Source organism: Bemisia tabaci, chromosome 2 (assembly GCF_918797505.1).
Source record: "Bemisia tabaci chromosome 2, PGI_BMITA_v3".
NCBI lineage: Eukaryota > Metazoa > Arthropoda > Insecta > Hemiptera > Aleyrodidae > Bemisia > Bemisia tabaci.
The window spans coordinates 67,719,323-67,736,495 of NC_092794.1; the positions used below are offsets into that span (position 1 = coordinate 67,719,323).

Sequence of the window (17,173 nt, forward strand, 5' to 3'; positions counted from 1 at the left end):
CGAATTAACCCTTACCAGATTCCTGAAAATCTTAGGATATTAAATGGACCCAGCGTACATTATATTGTACACGTAAGGTTTTCTATGAAGAAAAAAAATTGCTTTACCCCAACATCCCAACAAAAAAATTGATCCAAATTAAGTTTTTTCTAAATCGGAGGCACTGGCGGGGGGGGGGGGGGGGGGGGATCAAAGGAATTCTCAAAAAAAAATTTCAGTTTGCTGGGCACACCCGCACGGCGACGTAGCTATAGCAAAGGTCGATGCTGACCCGGCGGCACGGCATGGTTGATCATTTAAATTAACAGACAAAGCTATAGACAAAGTTTTCGAAGAGAAAAGGAAACGATTCTAAGGGTAGAAGCGGGTGGTTGAAGTGGAAAAAAAGAGGTTAGTAACAGACTTACTGACGACAACCCATGAGAGATTCTATAGTTGGACCACGTTAAACAGAAAGGAACGACGCCACATCAGCTACTGCCAAATTCAATTCGGAACTTTTATTTTTTTACATGGAAACGGTTGTGCGAATTTTTCTGAAAATTTCAGCGAATTTTCTACGTTTTACGAAGCACGTTCCTTAAAATTTTCAAAGGAATCCGTACAAACATTATCTTGTAGAAAATTTAACTGCCCACTTAGATTCGACAATGGCTGACTTGGCTTGGCTCCTTTCTGCTCAACGCGGTCCAGGTGGCCCATCCATTTCTCTCTGTGTATATGACGACCACTGGTTTCAACCAATACTGCCATGCTAAGGAAGAACGCCGTATGAACCTTCAGGCCTTGCCAAATTTCCTAGTGAATTTATGAAAATTTTCCCTCCAAGTTTTCAGATGATTCTTTTCGCAACGTTACCTATGAAGTTCCTGAAAATTTCAAGGAAAAATATTCATAATTTTCCTCAAAAATAATCATTGTATCGGAGGAAATTTGGCAACTCTCTAATGTTTTATTTATTTATAATTCATGTACATAAATGCCACACGTTGTGGCTATAATACTTGTCAACCCACTCCCCCTAAATATTATACATTAATATAATATAGGTACGTAAGAACACAGGGAAGCATTAAGAATATTACAAAATTTTACAAAATAAAATAAAAGGTATAGTAAATTACAGTTAAATATTATTCAAAAAATCATTTAAGGAATAAAAAGCCTTGCCAACTAGTAAGGCTTTTAGACCAGCCATGAACTCTCTTACTTCCCATTTCAGAAGAGTTTTTCTCAGGTTCAACGTTCATACGGCGCTTTTCCTTAGCGCGGCAGGATAGGAAAACTCCATGTTTCCTATGTCTATTGGTTCCTCTATCGATTCCAATAATCAGCCGGCAGCGGTGGACAACCCGAGCAACCTGCGAACCGGTCTCCACGTGGAGTTGGATCCAGGTTAAGGGGTGGCAACGCGACGACGATGCCAAAAAGTAAGCAGCGCGGACTACGCGCCTCGTTGCAGCTCTTATAAAACCAAATGAAGTGGGTAGATCAACACTTAACAGGGCGTTGGGTCGCTTTAATGATCCACCGACCAGCCATCCACCTCGGGCGATTCCAGATATTGATCATCTCTCGTCCACAATGCCCATCGGCCAGTGCTTATGTTCGCAAGCTCACTTTCTCTCTTGCAGACCTTTCCGTGCAATCTCTTCCGTGTCCCGACTTATAACCCGTGACTTTATTCAACCCCCTGCCATGCGCCTTGTGCAATGAGCAGTGCACATCCGTCGGCGAAAAAATCGAAGGGATCCGAAATTTGCATTCCGCCGGGTCTAAAGCTCACGTCCCCACGCTCATCCTCCTTCTGAAAGTGTGTGGATGCAACGTTCCTTGGATGGATCTCTACACTGTCGCGTCTTGAAAAGGAGGAACGCTGGAAGGGCTTTCAGATGTTGCCAGACTTCTTTCGAAGGAATTCTGGAAAACTTGTGAATATTTGTCGTCTAATTTTTCGGAGGATTTTATTCGCATTTAAATCTAAGGTGCTTAAAAATTTCGAAGAAAAATATTCTTAGCTTTCGTCGAGACTCAAAATTTCATCGGAGTCGATTCGACAACGTTTGAAAATTTATAAAATGTTTTCGCTAGGGATTTCAATACTCTGAACGGCTTGAGAAAAGGGTCGTACACGCATATGAAGCTAGTCAAATAGATCGCATTTAGCAGAGAGGAACCAAGGCAAATCAGCTTTTACAAAATTTAACTGGGAAATTTAATTTTTTACAAGAGAACGCTTGTGCGAATTCCTTCAAAATTTTTAGGGGATATACTTTTTAACATGCAGAAAATTCACCGAAATTTTCACAAAAATCCGCACAACTGCTTTCATGTAAAAAAATAACTTGCCCAGTTAAATTTGGCAGTAGTTGATGTGGCTTCGTTCCTTTCTCCTTAGCGCTGTCCAAATTACCCTTGATAAGACCGTTTAGAGAAAGTATGAATATTTTCCCTTTAAATTTTGAGATACTTTGGATTTAGGTGTGAGGAAAGTGCTTTAAAATTTTCGCGATTTTCAGAAAATGTGTATCTCTTAAACCGAACATTTCGAACCTCTATAGAAACCATATGAGTCCTGCAAGAAGAACACAAACGACGGACAACCGAGTAAGACCATGAATCATAAAATATATTTCTTACCATTACCGTACAGGATCTCCTCTTCATTTTGTGAGCGATTCAGGAAGGACTTCCGTTGGGAGCTTTTGTCTTTCTCCCTCCTCAGTCGAGGTATCGAGGAACCGTCGGATCCGGACGAGGTACAGGAACGCTGAAACACAAGACCGACCGAAATCATTGTAAAATTGTATTAAAAGAATCCCCGTTCTTCGTAAAATTGTCGATAATCATCCTTTAAAATCTTTGAAACAGTTGAAAACTTCAAAATCGACGCTATACATTCGAATATATAAAAAAATTAATTTCTCCTTCGCATAAGACAGCAGTGCGTGCCGTGTTCTGCATGTGTGCGTGGTTACCTTTCGGACACACAAAAAACATATTTTCGAGTCGATCATGAAGTAATTTCACTTAAATTTTGCATCCTCACATCCTTTATTGCCTAAGCAAATTAGCAGAACGAGTGTAAACTAATTGCAATAGACAGAACAAGATACCGGCACTCTCCCACGAAATTAGGAAGACTTAAGTACTGCTGTTCTGTCCAAAATCACGCCAATTTTCACGCCCTCGCTGATCTCATACCTCTTGCTTCTCCACGAATAAATGGATTTAGCTGTTTTATGTGAATCGAGTACTTTGAAGAGCAAAGAAAGAAAAAAAAGGCATAATTGTTTAACCCTGCCGAGGACTCTTGCGAAACTGCCGCCCCAAAAATCTGTCGCCATGAGCTGTGGGTATATTCAGCTCTGGGTACACTGGGAAAAAAAACACATTGGATCTAGAGTCCAGGCTCTTGAAAACATTGACAAGAAAAAATACTCCTGATTCAATCAGATTTTTGCTTAAATCAAAAGGAAATCTGCTCAAATTAAGAGGCTTGGTTCTTGATTTAAGCAAAAATCCGATTGAATCAAGAGTACTTTCTCTTGTAGATGTTTTTAGGAGTCTGGACTCTAGATCCGATATGTTTTTTTTCGCGTGTATACATCATGCGCATCGCTGAGAAACCAAGATACAACCCCCTGTGCTCGACACAGAGGCGAATCCAGCAATTTGACAACACCGGATACTCTCCATTTAAACTTTTGTTAAATAATCGATTCTTGTCGGAGCGCCTGGCTCCTCCACGAATCGATACATTTCTATGGGTTTAAATGGAGAAAAACGATGTTGCCAATTCGCTGGATCCGCCAATGGCTCGACACGCGGGTCATCGTTAGGAGCATTTATCAGGGAACATGCCTTTGCGTTTATATATTCTGTGTGGTGAGCGGAGCCTCTAATTAGGCTGCGCGGGGCGAGGCCGCGGCGAATGTCATCGAGAAAGGAGCAACAGACGCGATCAGAACACCATCGTGCTCAGCAAAAACGCCGTAAGAGCCATCGGACGTTGCCAAGTTCCCTTCGTCAAATCACGAATTCTCAGGAAAATCTGTGAATATTTCTCTTTCGATTTTTCAGAGGATTCCGCACTGAAAAAAATTCTCGGCGTTTTTACGGAGGTCCGTTGGTACCTTTACCATCTCACTTTTTTTTTACCAATTATTGGTAATTTTACCAAGACAGACTGGTAAGTTGACCTAAAAACCGGTATTTTTCCTGTTTTTTCCACGTAAGAATACCACTTTTATTGGTAATCAATTCCCGGTAACTTTGCCATTTTATCTCGGTAATTCTACCACAGCCAATAAAAAAAAAAATTGGCGTTTTTACCAAGGTCCAGTAAAATTACCGAGAAAGTTCAATAATTTTACCGAGATTTCTCGGTAAAATTACCAATTACATAAATGGTAATTTTACCAAGAAAAAACTGGGATCAAACAGAACCCTGAATTCTTGGTAATTTTACCCTTTTCTTAGTAAATACACCGAGATTTTTTTTTCAGTGCGTCCATAACTTGATCTTTTGAGTCTGAAAATTTCAAGTAAAAACATTCATGACTTTCTTCGAGAGTAAATTTTTTTAAGAGGCAGTTTGGCAACATTCGAATGGCTATACGGCATTTTTATTGTGCACGGACGGGACGGACGGACGCATCGGATCGGAGAAGGGCGGACGGAGTTCAGTGGCAAGTGCCAGTCCTGTTGCGACATCCCGAGTTGCGGGTCTTGCACTTTCAGTCACATTCTGGTGCGGTGCCCGGGAATCTGGTCGCTTGCAGCTTCGAAAGGGCTCAAAGGCGGCGCGGGTCTCCGGCCGGCTCGACAGCTTTGCGCAACGCCCGAGCTCCGACCGCACTCGATGCACAGAAAGAAAAGGTATGCCCAGGCAATACCGAAGAGAGTAGCCATGTACAGACGCAGTTTTCGTTGTTTCCCTCACGAAACTAGAGTCCCTTTATACTGAGAGTCAAGACAATTTGAATCCATTTCTGATTGGTTCCCGTATTTTAGGCCTCCACAGTGTCACAAACGGGAATAAAGATTACATTTTCACCAATTGCAAAGATTATAATCTGGAATGGACCAGGGAATTACGGGTTCGGCAAGGAACAAACGGAATGAGAGGAGGAACGGAGAAAGGCATTTGAGAATGGGCCGATCAAAGATTACGAAAAGCGTTCAATTTCTGTAATCTTTATTCCCGTTTGTGACATCCATGAGCCGAATTGTCTTGACTCTCAGCATAAAGGGACTCTACACGAAACAACGTAACTACGCTTCACAGGGTTGCCACAGAATTTAGAAAATGTAATTCCTTTACATTTCCCTGATTTCCCTGACACATTTTGGTGGAATGGAGATGTTGCATGTGTGAGGGATTTGCGATTTGACTGTTGATTCTTGTGTAAAAGTTCGCGAGAAACACGATGGTGCCACTGGTGTTTTCTGAAATTAACTCCCAAGCTCCAAAAAAGCTCTCAAGTTGAGGCCGAAATTGAGGGGATATCCCACGCTATCCTGAGAGGCCACCTCTACATCAAGACAAACTCTCCATGCAAAGATAGGGAGCAAATACATTGACAGGGCTGCGTCTTTATTTTGGGATATCCCCTCCATTTTGGCCTCACTTTGAGAGCTTTTTGTGAGCTTGGGAGTTGATTTCAGAGAAAACCAGTGGCACCATCGTGTTTCTCGCGAACTTTTACAGAAAAAACAACAGTCAAATCGCAAATCCCTCACACATGCAACATCTCCATTCCCTGATAATTGGACCGCGTTTGACAAAAAGGAACCAAACCACATCAGCTATTGCCGAATTCAACTAGGCAATTTATTTTTTAACGTGAGAACGTTTGTGCGGATTCCTTCAAAGATTTTAGAGAATTTTCGTCGTACTTCGAAGAAAATTCACTGAAATCTGCACGAAAAGCCGCCCAACCATTTTCATGTGAAAAATTACCATGTCAAATGAAATTTGGCAATGGCTGATGTGGCTTGGTTCCCTTCTGATTAACGCGGTCCGATTGAAGATGTGAATGATGGTTAAGAAGGCATAATTGACAATGGTTTTCAGGCAAAATTTGTTGTTTAAAACCTCAAACCTACGCTAGAAAGCAGATGAAGGTGATCTAACTAATTTTTCCTGACAATTTCGTCATTTTCCCTGACATTTTTGTCATTTCCGCCATTTTCCCTAACACTTCCCTGACTTTGTAAAATTAAAAAAAAGGCCGATAGTTCTGCACAAGTTCGTTGCTCTCCTAACATAAGGGCGTAAATACACTCTGCAATGAACCCTGTCGTCCATACAACTCATTGCTTTTTCGGGCTCATCTCAATGTGTAATTACGCCCTTACGTCAGCCAAGCGACAAGTTCACCGTCAAGTAACGTCACAAATTTTAACGGCGAAAATTCTGAACGAAACTATTAGGAAGCGCAGAACGCAGGACCGACGTGATGCTCAAGCAAATGGGAACAAGAGTTCAATCTCTCACCCCCCTCGCCCACCCCCTGAGGTACAGCACCGCTCCTTCCCCCGTCCCGCCGACAAATGCCATCCTCGTTCCCATCCCACCCCCGCGTTCATTCACCATCGGGGGCTTTGCTGTCGTCATTCGCCCAACCCCGCGGGATGCATTTTAACCCAGTTTTTCCTTCCCGCGTCTCCCTACATCCTTAATGAGCTTATAGCTCTCCATCCTCTTCGTGCCCTTGATCCCTGGCTGTCCTATGAATACTCATTGCTTATACAGGGTGATCAAAAAGTCCCGCGCTGCTCGCACCGGACACCACCCCCGCAATTTTTGAGCTAATTGAGATACAGAATGGAGATGTTGCATGTGTGAGGGATTTGCGATTTGACCATTGATTCTTATGTAAAAGTTTGCGAGAAACACGATGGTGCCACTGGTTTTCCGTGAAATCATCTCCCAAGCTCAAAAAAAGCTCTCAAGTTGAGGCCAAAATGGAGGGGATATCCCGCCCTACCCTGAGAGTCCACCTCTACATCAAGACAAACTCTCCATGCAAAGATAGGGAGCAAATACATTAGCAGGGTTGCCGTGTTTTCAGTTGTGGAGTCCCCAAATAAAGTGGCAGCCCTATCAATGTATTTACTCCCTATCTTTGCATGGAGAGTTTGTCTTGATGTAGACGTGGACTCTCAGGGTAGGGTGGGATATCCCCTCCATTTTGGCTTCAACTTGAGTGCTTTTTTTGAGCTTGGGAGTTGATTTCAGAGAAAACCAGTGGCACCGTTGTGTTTCTCGCGAACTTTTACAGAAGAATCTACAGTCAAATCGCAAATTCCTCACACATGCAACATCTCCATTGACATTTTATGAGTGCACCTGGGTTAAATAAAACGACTTTTGGGAGCCCTGGAATTGTTTACGGGATGACCCTGAAAAGGCAAATAACCTTAGGAATTAAGGAGGTAGCGCCAGACTTTTGTATCACCCTGTATTTGTTCAGATATTGAGGTTCTTTGAACCTGAACATCCTTTGAACTTGAGTGTGCTGTAATTTTCCGATTTTATCTTTACTCACGCGTACAATCAACTTTTAACGAATAAGCTCTGATCAAAAGATAAAAATATGAATGGAGTTACGATGAAACATAATGTTGAGAAGGGAAACGGAACAAAGAACGACTTGACTTGAATTATGTACGAAAAAACTAATCGCTGATCGAAAGGCACACCGATTTACGATCAGTGTGTCTATACTACATATTCATTGTTGATTTTCACGACATTTTAAATTAAATTCCCTGATTTTTTGCGCGAATAAATGAACACTTGTAGGATTTCATAAACCGACGTATTTGATGAATCGAATCAAATGTCTCACTTTTGCAAGAGCAAAAACTGCAAGTAGTTGGAAAACGCAGAACACACTTGGAATTTCCTAATTCATGACCCATTTTCCTGGTGACATCGAATTTCCTTATATTTTCCGGGTTTCACTGCTGACGGTAGACATCCAGGGTATTCACTTTCGGTGTTATTTACAATAAGTGTCTCTCAGTCAAATTTTGTATAAAATTCCTGACGTACTATAATGTGATGCTCGGAAATTCTTAAAATGATCCGAAAATCTAGAAATTATCAGTTGATGAATTGGACGTATTTATGCTAAAAGGAACTATATTGCACGCAAATCCTATGTACACAGTTCCTTTTAGCATAAACACGTCCAATGGGCCTGTTGCATGCAAGAGATACAGCCGCGCGAATAGACTTTTTAGGGGTTAAATGACACGAAAATTACGATGGTCACATTAAAAAAGTCTGAAATACACTCCTTACTGCGCAATTTGCGTTGTTAGGAACGCGCTTTTTCAAATTTCCCGCGTCTGGGGGCAGTTTTCTAATCACCGGAAACGAGCAAACGGCGGGCTCGGTGATTTCCGGAAGATGCCGAGTCGTTGTTGTTGTTGTTATTTTTCCTTCAGTTTGTTTACAAACCCAACGTGATCTCTTATAGTGGTCCATATACGTTTTATGCGCTAACCAAATCGATCAACTTTTAAATATCCAACGCAATCCTCCTACATTTCATTTCACGATATCACGAGATCCGATTTTTAGGTTATGTTGTCAGTTTTAGTTGACCGGAAATAGCCGCGAGTTGCCGTTAATTGTTTCCGTTAGAAAACTGCCCCCAGACGCGGGAAATTTGAAAAAGCGCGTTCCTAACAACGCAAATTGCGCAGTAAGGAGTGTATTTCAGACTTTTTCAATGTGACCATCGTAATTTTCGTGTCATTTAACCTCTAAAAAGTCTACTCGCACGGCTGTATCTCTTGCATGCAACAGGCCCATTGCACGCAAATCCTATGTACATAGTTCCTTTTAGCATAAATAAGTCCAATTGCACGCAAATCCTATGTAAATAGTTCCTTTTAGCATAAATACGTCCAATTGCACGCAAATCCTATGTACACAGTTCCTTTTAGCATAAATAAGTCCAATTGCACGCAAATCCTATGTACACAGTTCCTTTTAGCATAAATACGTCCAATTGCACGCAAATCCTACGTACATAGTTCCTTTCAGCATAAATACGTCCAATTGCACGCAAATCCTATGTACATAGTTCCTTTTAGCATAAATACGTCCAATTGACTATCGCAAAGTTCTGAAGATCCATGAGCTCACTGTCCATACATTAGATTCTGTATTAGAGCAGGAGTAACATAAAAGCAATCTCTCCGCAGCGAAGTGACAGCTCAATTCGACGAACACATCCGAAACTCGAAAGGTGTGAGGTAAAGACGGTGGCGCAAAGGGTTGGTATCAAGGGCGGCGGAGGGAAAAGGCAGAGTGGGGAACGTGTTCCCCTTGATTAGGACTTAATTGCTCCACTATTTCGTCGATACGTTCCCGACGGGCGCGAAGGGGGAGAGACACCTCTTCATGTCATTAATCAGTAATAATAACCGCACACTCCCGCTGTTGCGAAACCTCTAAATCTACAACGCTACGCTGCCGTGGTAAGGAAGAACGCCGTATGAACCTTCAGGCGTTGCCAAATTTCCTTCGATAAAACACGAATTTCCTGGTAAACTTATGAATATTTTCCTTCTATTTTTTCAGATAATTTTGTTCGCAATTTCTTCTAAAGCCCCTGAAAATTTCGAGGCAAAATATCCATACCTTTCCTCAAAAATAAACATTTTATTGAAGTCAATTTGGCAACTCTCGAATGTTCATACAGGGTTCTTCCTTAGCACGGCAGTACGGATCGTATTCTGCCGTACTAAAAGGAAACGCCGTATGGGCCTTTAGACGTTGCCAGATTTGCTTTACTAAAAGTTTTGAATATTTTCTCCCAAATTTTTCAGATAATTTTGTTCGCAACTAGATCTAAACATATCCGAAAATTTCGCGGAGGAACATGCATAACTTCCCTGAAAAATACATGTTTTATCCGGAGAAATTTGGCAACTCTTGAATGTTCATACAGCGTTCTTCCTTAGCGCGACCGTATTCACAGACGTTTCCTGTACGACTCATTTCTTTTGGAAGACTCCATACATAGTGGGCAAAGGGAGGTTTAAAAAGATCCAAAACATATCATCTGTAGAAGAAAATGTTTAACGCGTCTCAAGTAAAAGCCAACAAAATAACTTTGGAAATCGACCCTTGAAGCGATTACAAAACTTGGCTTTAATGATAAAAAATATAAAATGCAAAAGAAAATGGTTTGCCGATTTGCAATTTGATTATATTATCCCCAGCTAAGCCCGTATTCCTCTACAAAAATTTACTGCGCGCTTAATTTTTCACGTTAGGATTTTCAATCTGAGGTATTGAAACCCCCCCCAAAAGTATAAGAACTACTTTCGGTTTATGTTGTTTACCTTGGGTTATCTCGAAGGCTTGGACTATGTTCCACGATTTCTTTCAGGTGCAGCGAAGAGTTGATGAAACTCGTTGCCACCTGTCAGAGCTCTTCAATTTACTTCCGAAGGCAAAATCGAAATTTTAAAGTTGATGAATTTCATCGGTCCTTGAGGAGACCGACGGGCAAATCGAATACGACGAGAACAAAAAAATTCATAACCGTCGAATACAATACAAAAAATGATGAAATTTAATCGTTAAAATTCGCTCGACTTCCATGAAACCAGGGATTTCTTCTTAGGAAAAATCGCTCCACATATATCTTCTCGATAAGAGTAATGTACTCTCGATAGAGTGTACGATAAGTTAATTTAAAGAGTTGAATGGTAAAGCCCTGAAGGTAAAAGTTCTCATCCGTCGTAAGGAGGCCTTTGACAGCCTCTAAACTTTTATCTTTGGATATGAATCATTGAAAGATTATGTCAAGAATTATACAACACTACTACACGTTTTCACAGAACAGACTGTTTTTTTCCATCTTTGTTTTTTTTCATGGAATCTGTCTCTTTTCGGTCATTTTAGATCCTTCGACATGTGTAGCTTTTCACTCATATTATATCACTATCAGCCGCTCAATCTGGTTATCACTTACTTCAAATACTTTCGTTTGCCTTTGGTGACAATAAGGCTGACGTGACACACTCATTTTTTTATTGAAAGTTCCATTTTTAAAAATTCCCTTCCTCCTTTTTCTTTTAAATCAAAGTGATCTTACAGCTACTTAATCCCTGAATGAACTTCACTTCGGTTTAACAAGTCCATCTGTACGCAACCCGTTGTGGAGCAGCTCTTCGCGCTCCCGAAAGTCATACATATTCTTACGATTTTAATATGTAATGTGCATCTTCTTAGGTGAATTTGTCTCATTAAAGTATTTCAGTTCGTCTACATTGCATGCCAACCTTATAGCCGCATTCAACAACATGTGCGTGAAAGAACTGAAAGTCTCATGTTTTTTATGCGCTGGAGCTACAACATAATCTTTTTTTTTTCTTCTTTTTTTTTAAGTTTATATTGACACAAAATACAATACATACTGTCGCCACTACCACACACAATCAAATTACAGGTATCTATCGACTTGAATTAACTTTGATTAAGTGACATAAAGATAAAGAGAACGTATGATAAGAGTATACACTTATCATGATGGTCTGGGACATGTAATGCCTCCAGCCATTGGAGTAGAAATAATCTAAGAACAATTAAAACCTGCAAAATTTTACGGTGCGGTGTATTGGTAAAACTTTACGTTGTGCGGTATTTGACGTAGATAAGGTGCGGTACATTTCTGTCCTTCGTTTTCTGTTTTCGTGGATTTTTTTGGTTATGGATGGTTTTCTGGTACGGTAGTTAACAAACTTAGGCAAAAAGCCTATTGACGTGTTTCACCTGCTTCCGAAAAAACAAATATAAGTAAAATAAAACAAATATAATAAATACGTACGGATACGATGGAGTCGGATAAGGCGGGTGATGGTTTATGATATCCATTTTCGTTGATCTGACTGTTAGCTCGAGCAAGGTATCTGTCTTTGGCTGCCGAGTGTCTCGTGTGTTCTAGAGGTAAGCAAGAAAACAGACAGCAATGAATAAATAATTATTTGTACAAAGGTAATGGAAAACGTTTCGTAGATAATATTTAACACGTTGAGATACACTGAAGCAGCCCTCCGGCACAAGAAAGAACACAAAAGAAAAAACAAAATAACGCGGTGTCGATGCTGAAAACCCAAAATTAAAAGGAGCACGGGACGTTTGTACAGGTTCTCGGGCTTTATGAACCTTAAAAAGAAGGGGAAAATGCTTATAGCACAGTAAAAATATGGATAAATATGGGGGAAAATCTAAAGCTGAAATACAGGGATTAGGGCGGTATATAGTATACATAACGAGGGGTTTTCTCAAAATGTTGTATAATTTTTTACGATTGATAAGGCCGAAAAAGTGGACGAAACGTCTCGTATTTATCTTTAATTTTTGTTTACACCATCGTTCCCGCGATATTTCTTTTTCTTTTCTGCGTTCTTTGATAATAATTTGTGGGTCAACTGCAATTATTACCGAATCGGTTTACACTTGCAGACCTAGCAAACAGATACACGATCCGTCAAAAGCAAAGTCTCTCAGCCGTCCGGCATTATGGACACATTGCCGATTGAAAAATCCGGGTAATGATATCAGTGGCGTGGCGTGCTTTGCGATCTATCGATAATTCCCCAATTGAAGCTGCGGTAAATAATCGATTATTAAGGTGTTCGCTGCGAACACCCTGTTTATCGATCCTTTTTCATAGGTTTAAATGGCATAACAATCGATATATCGCAAAGCACGCCGCGCCACTGAATGGTATCACTGATAGACCGCGGCAGTGCATATTATGGTTTTTTCCATCTTAGACTCGCATTGAAACACGTGGAGCGCCGAGCGTTTTCATGCATTCACCGCTCTTCGATGAGACCAATAGCTAAGACAAGTAATGTAATATACTGTGATATCGATGGCAAAGGAATTTTTCAGGGAATTTTTATGCAGGACGCTGTATAATACACCGTGGCAAGGAAAAATACCGTATGAACATTCGAGAGTTGCCAAATTTTCTTCGATAAAATGTTTATTTTTGAGGAAAGCTAAGAATATTTTTCCTCGAAATTTTCAGGACTTTTAGGTGAAATTGCGAACAAAATCAACTGAAAAATTGGGAGACATTTTCTTGCAAATTTTCCCGAAAGTTCGTGGTTTACCAAGGGAAATCGGGCAACGCTTGATTGAAGGCTCATACGACGTTTTTCCTTGACACGGCAGAAGAGGCCTTGTCTCCACGGGACGTTTCATGGGGTTGGTCCCCAGTTCGAATCGCAGGAATGAAACTTCTGGAATTTTTCCCCGTTAAACAAAACAAAAAAATTTCTTCTCCTCTCTGAGTCGCTCTAACAACTTCACAAGGACTCTACATAAGTATTTGGTGCTGTGATTAATATTGACTGACTCAAAATTTTTCCCAACTTCGCAAGTGAGATTTTTCTCCGGGACAAATCCCACGAAACGTCCCATCATGGAGACAAGACCCTGGTTGTAAGCACGACTGTCAACACTATATCTCATGCGGATCCACTTGATTTAATTTTTTTCAGGTCGGCGGTAAGAAGGCAAACAAGGAGGTTGAAAATGAAGAACTGAAGAAGTTGACGGGTGGCTATGACGAAATTGAGAGGAAAAATTCGCAACCCCGAATCTGAAAGCGGGAAAATTCGGTGAAATACTTCAGTGAATTACACCCGATGAAATGAAAGTTGGCTACAGGGCCGATTGATGTTTTACTTTCGTGATTTTTTTTTTTTTTTTTTTTGCACGGTATTGTTTTATGAAAAATTACACAGATCTGCAGAAAAAAAATTTGGAGGGTGTAGAATGGTGGGTAAAACAAAATCTTTGGGTGTGTCCTGAGGGAGTGAGGGTAGACATTTTTTGCGGAAGGGAAACTCCGTATACTTCGAGTTTTCCGGTTCGAACTTTTTTTTTTGAACAAATGGCTGGGGGTTTATTTATGAGTATTGGATTTAAATGAATGGTTATTGATTAAACTGACTTTTGCGATACCTGTTATGGGTGATTGTAAGGTGTCAGAAGTTGTTTTGTGTATCAGTTCAATGTTTTTGAGAACAAAGGAATCTATAATGTCTGGTTTATGTTTTTTGTTGTATGGGAAGTTTGTGGGTTTTCCTGGTGAGATAAAGTTACCGTCTATTTTTTTAACTGCTTCAAAAAGGTTTTACCCTCCGGTTCGAACTTAATTTCAAACTCAAAAACACTTTTGAGGTTTTCATCTGATTTTAGTGCTGACTCGCCGAGTTTGAAGTTATTTCTAAAAATAGGAAGAGGGGTCCTTTAAATTTTGTAGTGAATTTGATTAATGTTAATTATATCTACTTCATTGATTTTTTCTAGTTCTTTTTTGATTTCTTCCTCATCCGAGTTTAATGGTAATCCTTTGAGAACCCATTTATGCATTTTCCCATCATGCATTGATACGTGCGGAACTTTTTCCCAACTTCTTTCATAAAACTTAGAGAATTCACATATTCCCTCCTATCTTTGTCACGATGTAATTTTACTCTATCTATAAGGAAGTCTTCAGAAATTATTTTGACTGAATAATCGAAATTTTTCTTATTCAAAAGTGATGAGTTTGTTTCGCATCTGAAACGAAAGGATAATTATTGTTTTCGGGTGTCAAATTGGTCTAAATCCAATTAATTTTTGCGATGGAGGAGTAAAATGATCTTGGCTTTTTAAATCACTGATCGAATTTCCAAAAGGGCCCGTCCATAAATTACATGGAGCACTTTTCCGGCATTTTTGACCCTCCCTCCCTCTTGAAACGCTTTAGTGACGCAGTTCCCTATCCTTTAACACACAAAAACAAAAGGGCATAACGCTCACCTCTCGACCTACCCTCCCCCTTAGTCCAACTTCGAAATATTTTAAGGCCTCGTGAAATTCCACTTGAGAATGGTCCGTATCACTGCTTGGCGGAGAAATCGAAAAATATACCTTACGGAAGCGTGCGAGATCAATTACACATTACGATTACGGTTTACGTTTACCCTTTACGGTTAGGTCACGCAACTAAACTAACTTCCCGGCAAAGCAGAGGGTATCGCCGGTATTTGAAGGCGCTCGGGCTAGGTTAGGTCACGCAACTAAACTAACTTCCCGGCAAAGCAGAGGGTATCGCCGGTATTTGAAGGCGCTCGGGCTAGGTTAGGTCACGCAACTAAACTAACTTCCCAGCAAAGCAGAGGGTATCGCCGGTATTTGAAGGCGCTCGGGCTAGGTTAGGTCACGCAACTAAACTAACTTCCCGGCAAAGCAGAGGGTATCGCCGGTATTTGAAGGCGCTCAATGCCGAGAACGTGCTCTTGAAGTTCTTTACCGATACAACATCTTCCATGTCGATACGAATTATTGGATGGGATTCAGATACTAACCGTTGGCAGCGACCCTGAGAATGGAGGATTTGGTGTTTTTGAAGGTGAGTCCACCGCCGGTGCCGCTACTGGAGGAGAAATCCTCGCTGTCCCTTCGGCCGAACTGGTTGGCCAACTGTCGCCTCCGCTCCTCCTTGTAGCGGGCCATTCGCTGCTGTCTCCCCGCATCCGCGCACTTATTCCGCTCTCCCTCTGTCACCGTCATCCTCCGTCCTTTCTCATTCTCACTACAACAACACAAACACCAATAGTCAATCACTTTACTCCTTGCATGAAAAACGAATACACTGAATGGAGATGTTGCATGTGTGAGGGATTTGCGATTTGACTGTTGATTCTTACGTAAAAGATCGCGAGAAACACGATGATACCACTGGTTTTCTTTAAAATCAACTCCAAGCTCAAAAAAAGCTCTCAAGTCAACGCCAAAATGGAGTGAATATCCCACGCTATCCTGAGCGTACACCTCTACATCAAAACAAACTCTCCATGCAAAGATAGGAAGCAAGTACATTAGCAGGGTTGCCTTGTTTTCAGTTTTGGAGTCCCCAAATAAAGTGGCAGCCCTGTCAATGTATTTGCTCCCTATCCTCGCATGGAGAGTTTGTCGTGATGTAGAGGTGGACTCTTAGGATAGCGTGGGATATCCCCTCCATTTTTGGCCTCAATTTAAGAGCTTTCTTTGAGCTTGGAAGTTGATTTCAGAGAAAACCAGTGGCACCATCGTTTTATTCGCGAACTTTAACATAAGAATCAAAAGTCAAATCGCAAATTCCTCACACATGCAACATCTCCATTATCGACTGGTTAATTCGATATGATATCGAACTCTTGATTCAAACCAAATAAACTACCATAACCTCAGTTATAATTGTGTTATTTATCAAAATTTAGTCACCGACCAGTCATAAATCAATTAAAGGCTCATCAAACACGAGAAATTTCGATTGTAAAAAACGCTTGGACGCACTTTACCACCATGGCGCAAAGGTCGCAAATCAGGTCAAGGTCCTGTGTTTGTTTACACTTGAACCAAGGGTTCGGTATTACATCAAATGACGTAGCCACTAAATCAGTCTATAGAAAGATTAGTTTCATCGGAATAGGGCGGATCATTATCATCATTTAAACACCAGGGTTGTTCCTCAAAATAATTTCCACCTGGCGTGAGGAAGGCGCTCGATCGCTCAATTTGTGTAATGCGAGTGGACGCTGTACATTTCCGACAGCAAAGAATCGGTTCTACACTTACGAAAGCGTGCGAAATCAATGACCGGTTGGGTTTGGTTGGGTCACGCAACTAAACTAACTTCCCAGCAAAGCAGAGAGTATCGCCAGCATTTGAAGGCGCTCCAAGCCGCGGACGTGCTTCTGAAGTTCTTACCCCGTAAAACCTCTTCTACGTCGATGCGAATGGGCCTGTTGCAAACTTTTGCTAGAGCAAAAATAAGAGTTGTTTCTTGTAGATAATGCCTCAAAAATCACGATGAGCGCATCGGCAAAGTCTGAAATGCACTCATAACTTCACAATCTGCGTAAGAAATTTGCGTTTTTTTAAGCTTCCCGCTTCAAAAACGATACTACGGCGTAGGTGAACATTTTGTTAGAGGAGTCGCTCCATCGTCGGCGATATTCATCATGGCCGACGCTTGCACGCAGTTCCGCGCGTAATTCAAGGAGAGTTCAAGGTCAATCAATTCGGGCGTGGAAAATATGAACGTTAACACACCGATTGTTATCTGGTCTAATCCAGTTCAGGTGTTAT

General features: G+C 41.0%; 1 protein-coding gene and 1 long non-coding RNA gene across 6 annotated transcripts in view; one reads left to right on the top strand and one right to left on the bottom strand.

Moving 5' to 3' along the window:
* Positions 1-17,173, bottom strand: part of Svil (Supervillin) — a 390,519-nt gene that overhangs the window by 169,814 nt on the left and 203,532 nt on the right. For all 5 annotated transcript variants that reach the window (XM_019058279.2, XM_019058276.2, XM_072296132.1 and 2 more), the window contains exons 4-6: positions 15,409-15,635; positions 11,865-11,977; positions 2,641-2,770 (exon numbers count right to left, since the gene is read on the bottom strand). In XM_019058279.2, coding sequence (XP_018913824.2) covers positions 2,641-2,770; positions 11,865-11,977; positions 15,409-15,635 — 470 coding nt within the window. The remainder of the gene's footprint in view (positions 1-2,640; positions 2,771-11,864; positions 11,978-15,408; positions 15,636-17,173) is intronic.
* LOC109041836 (uncharacterized) lies at positions 11,816-14,361 on the top strand. The gene is made up of 2 exons (XR_002010006.2): positions 11,816-11,983; positions 13,552-14,361. It is a non-coding gene; the product is annotated as an uncharacterized lncRNA (long non-coding RNA).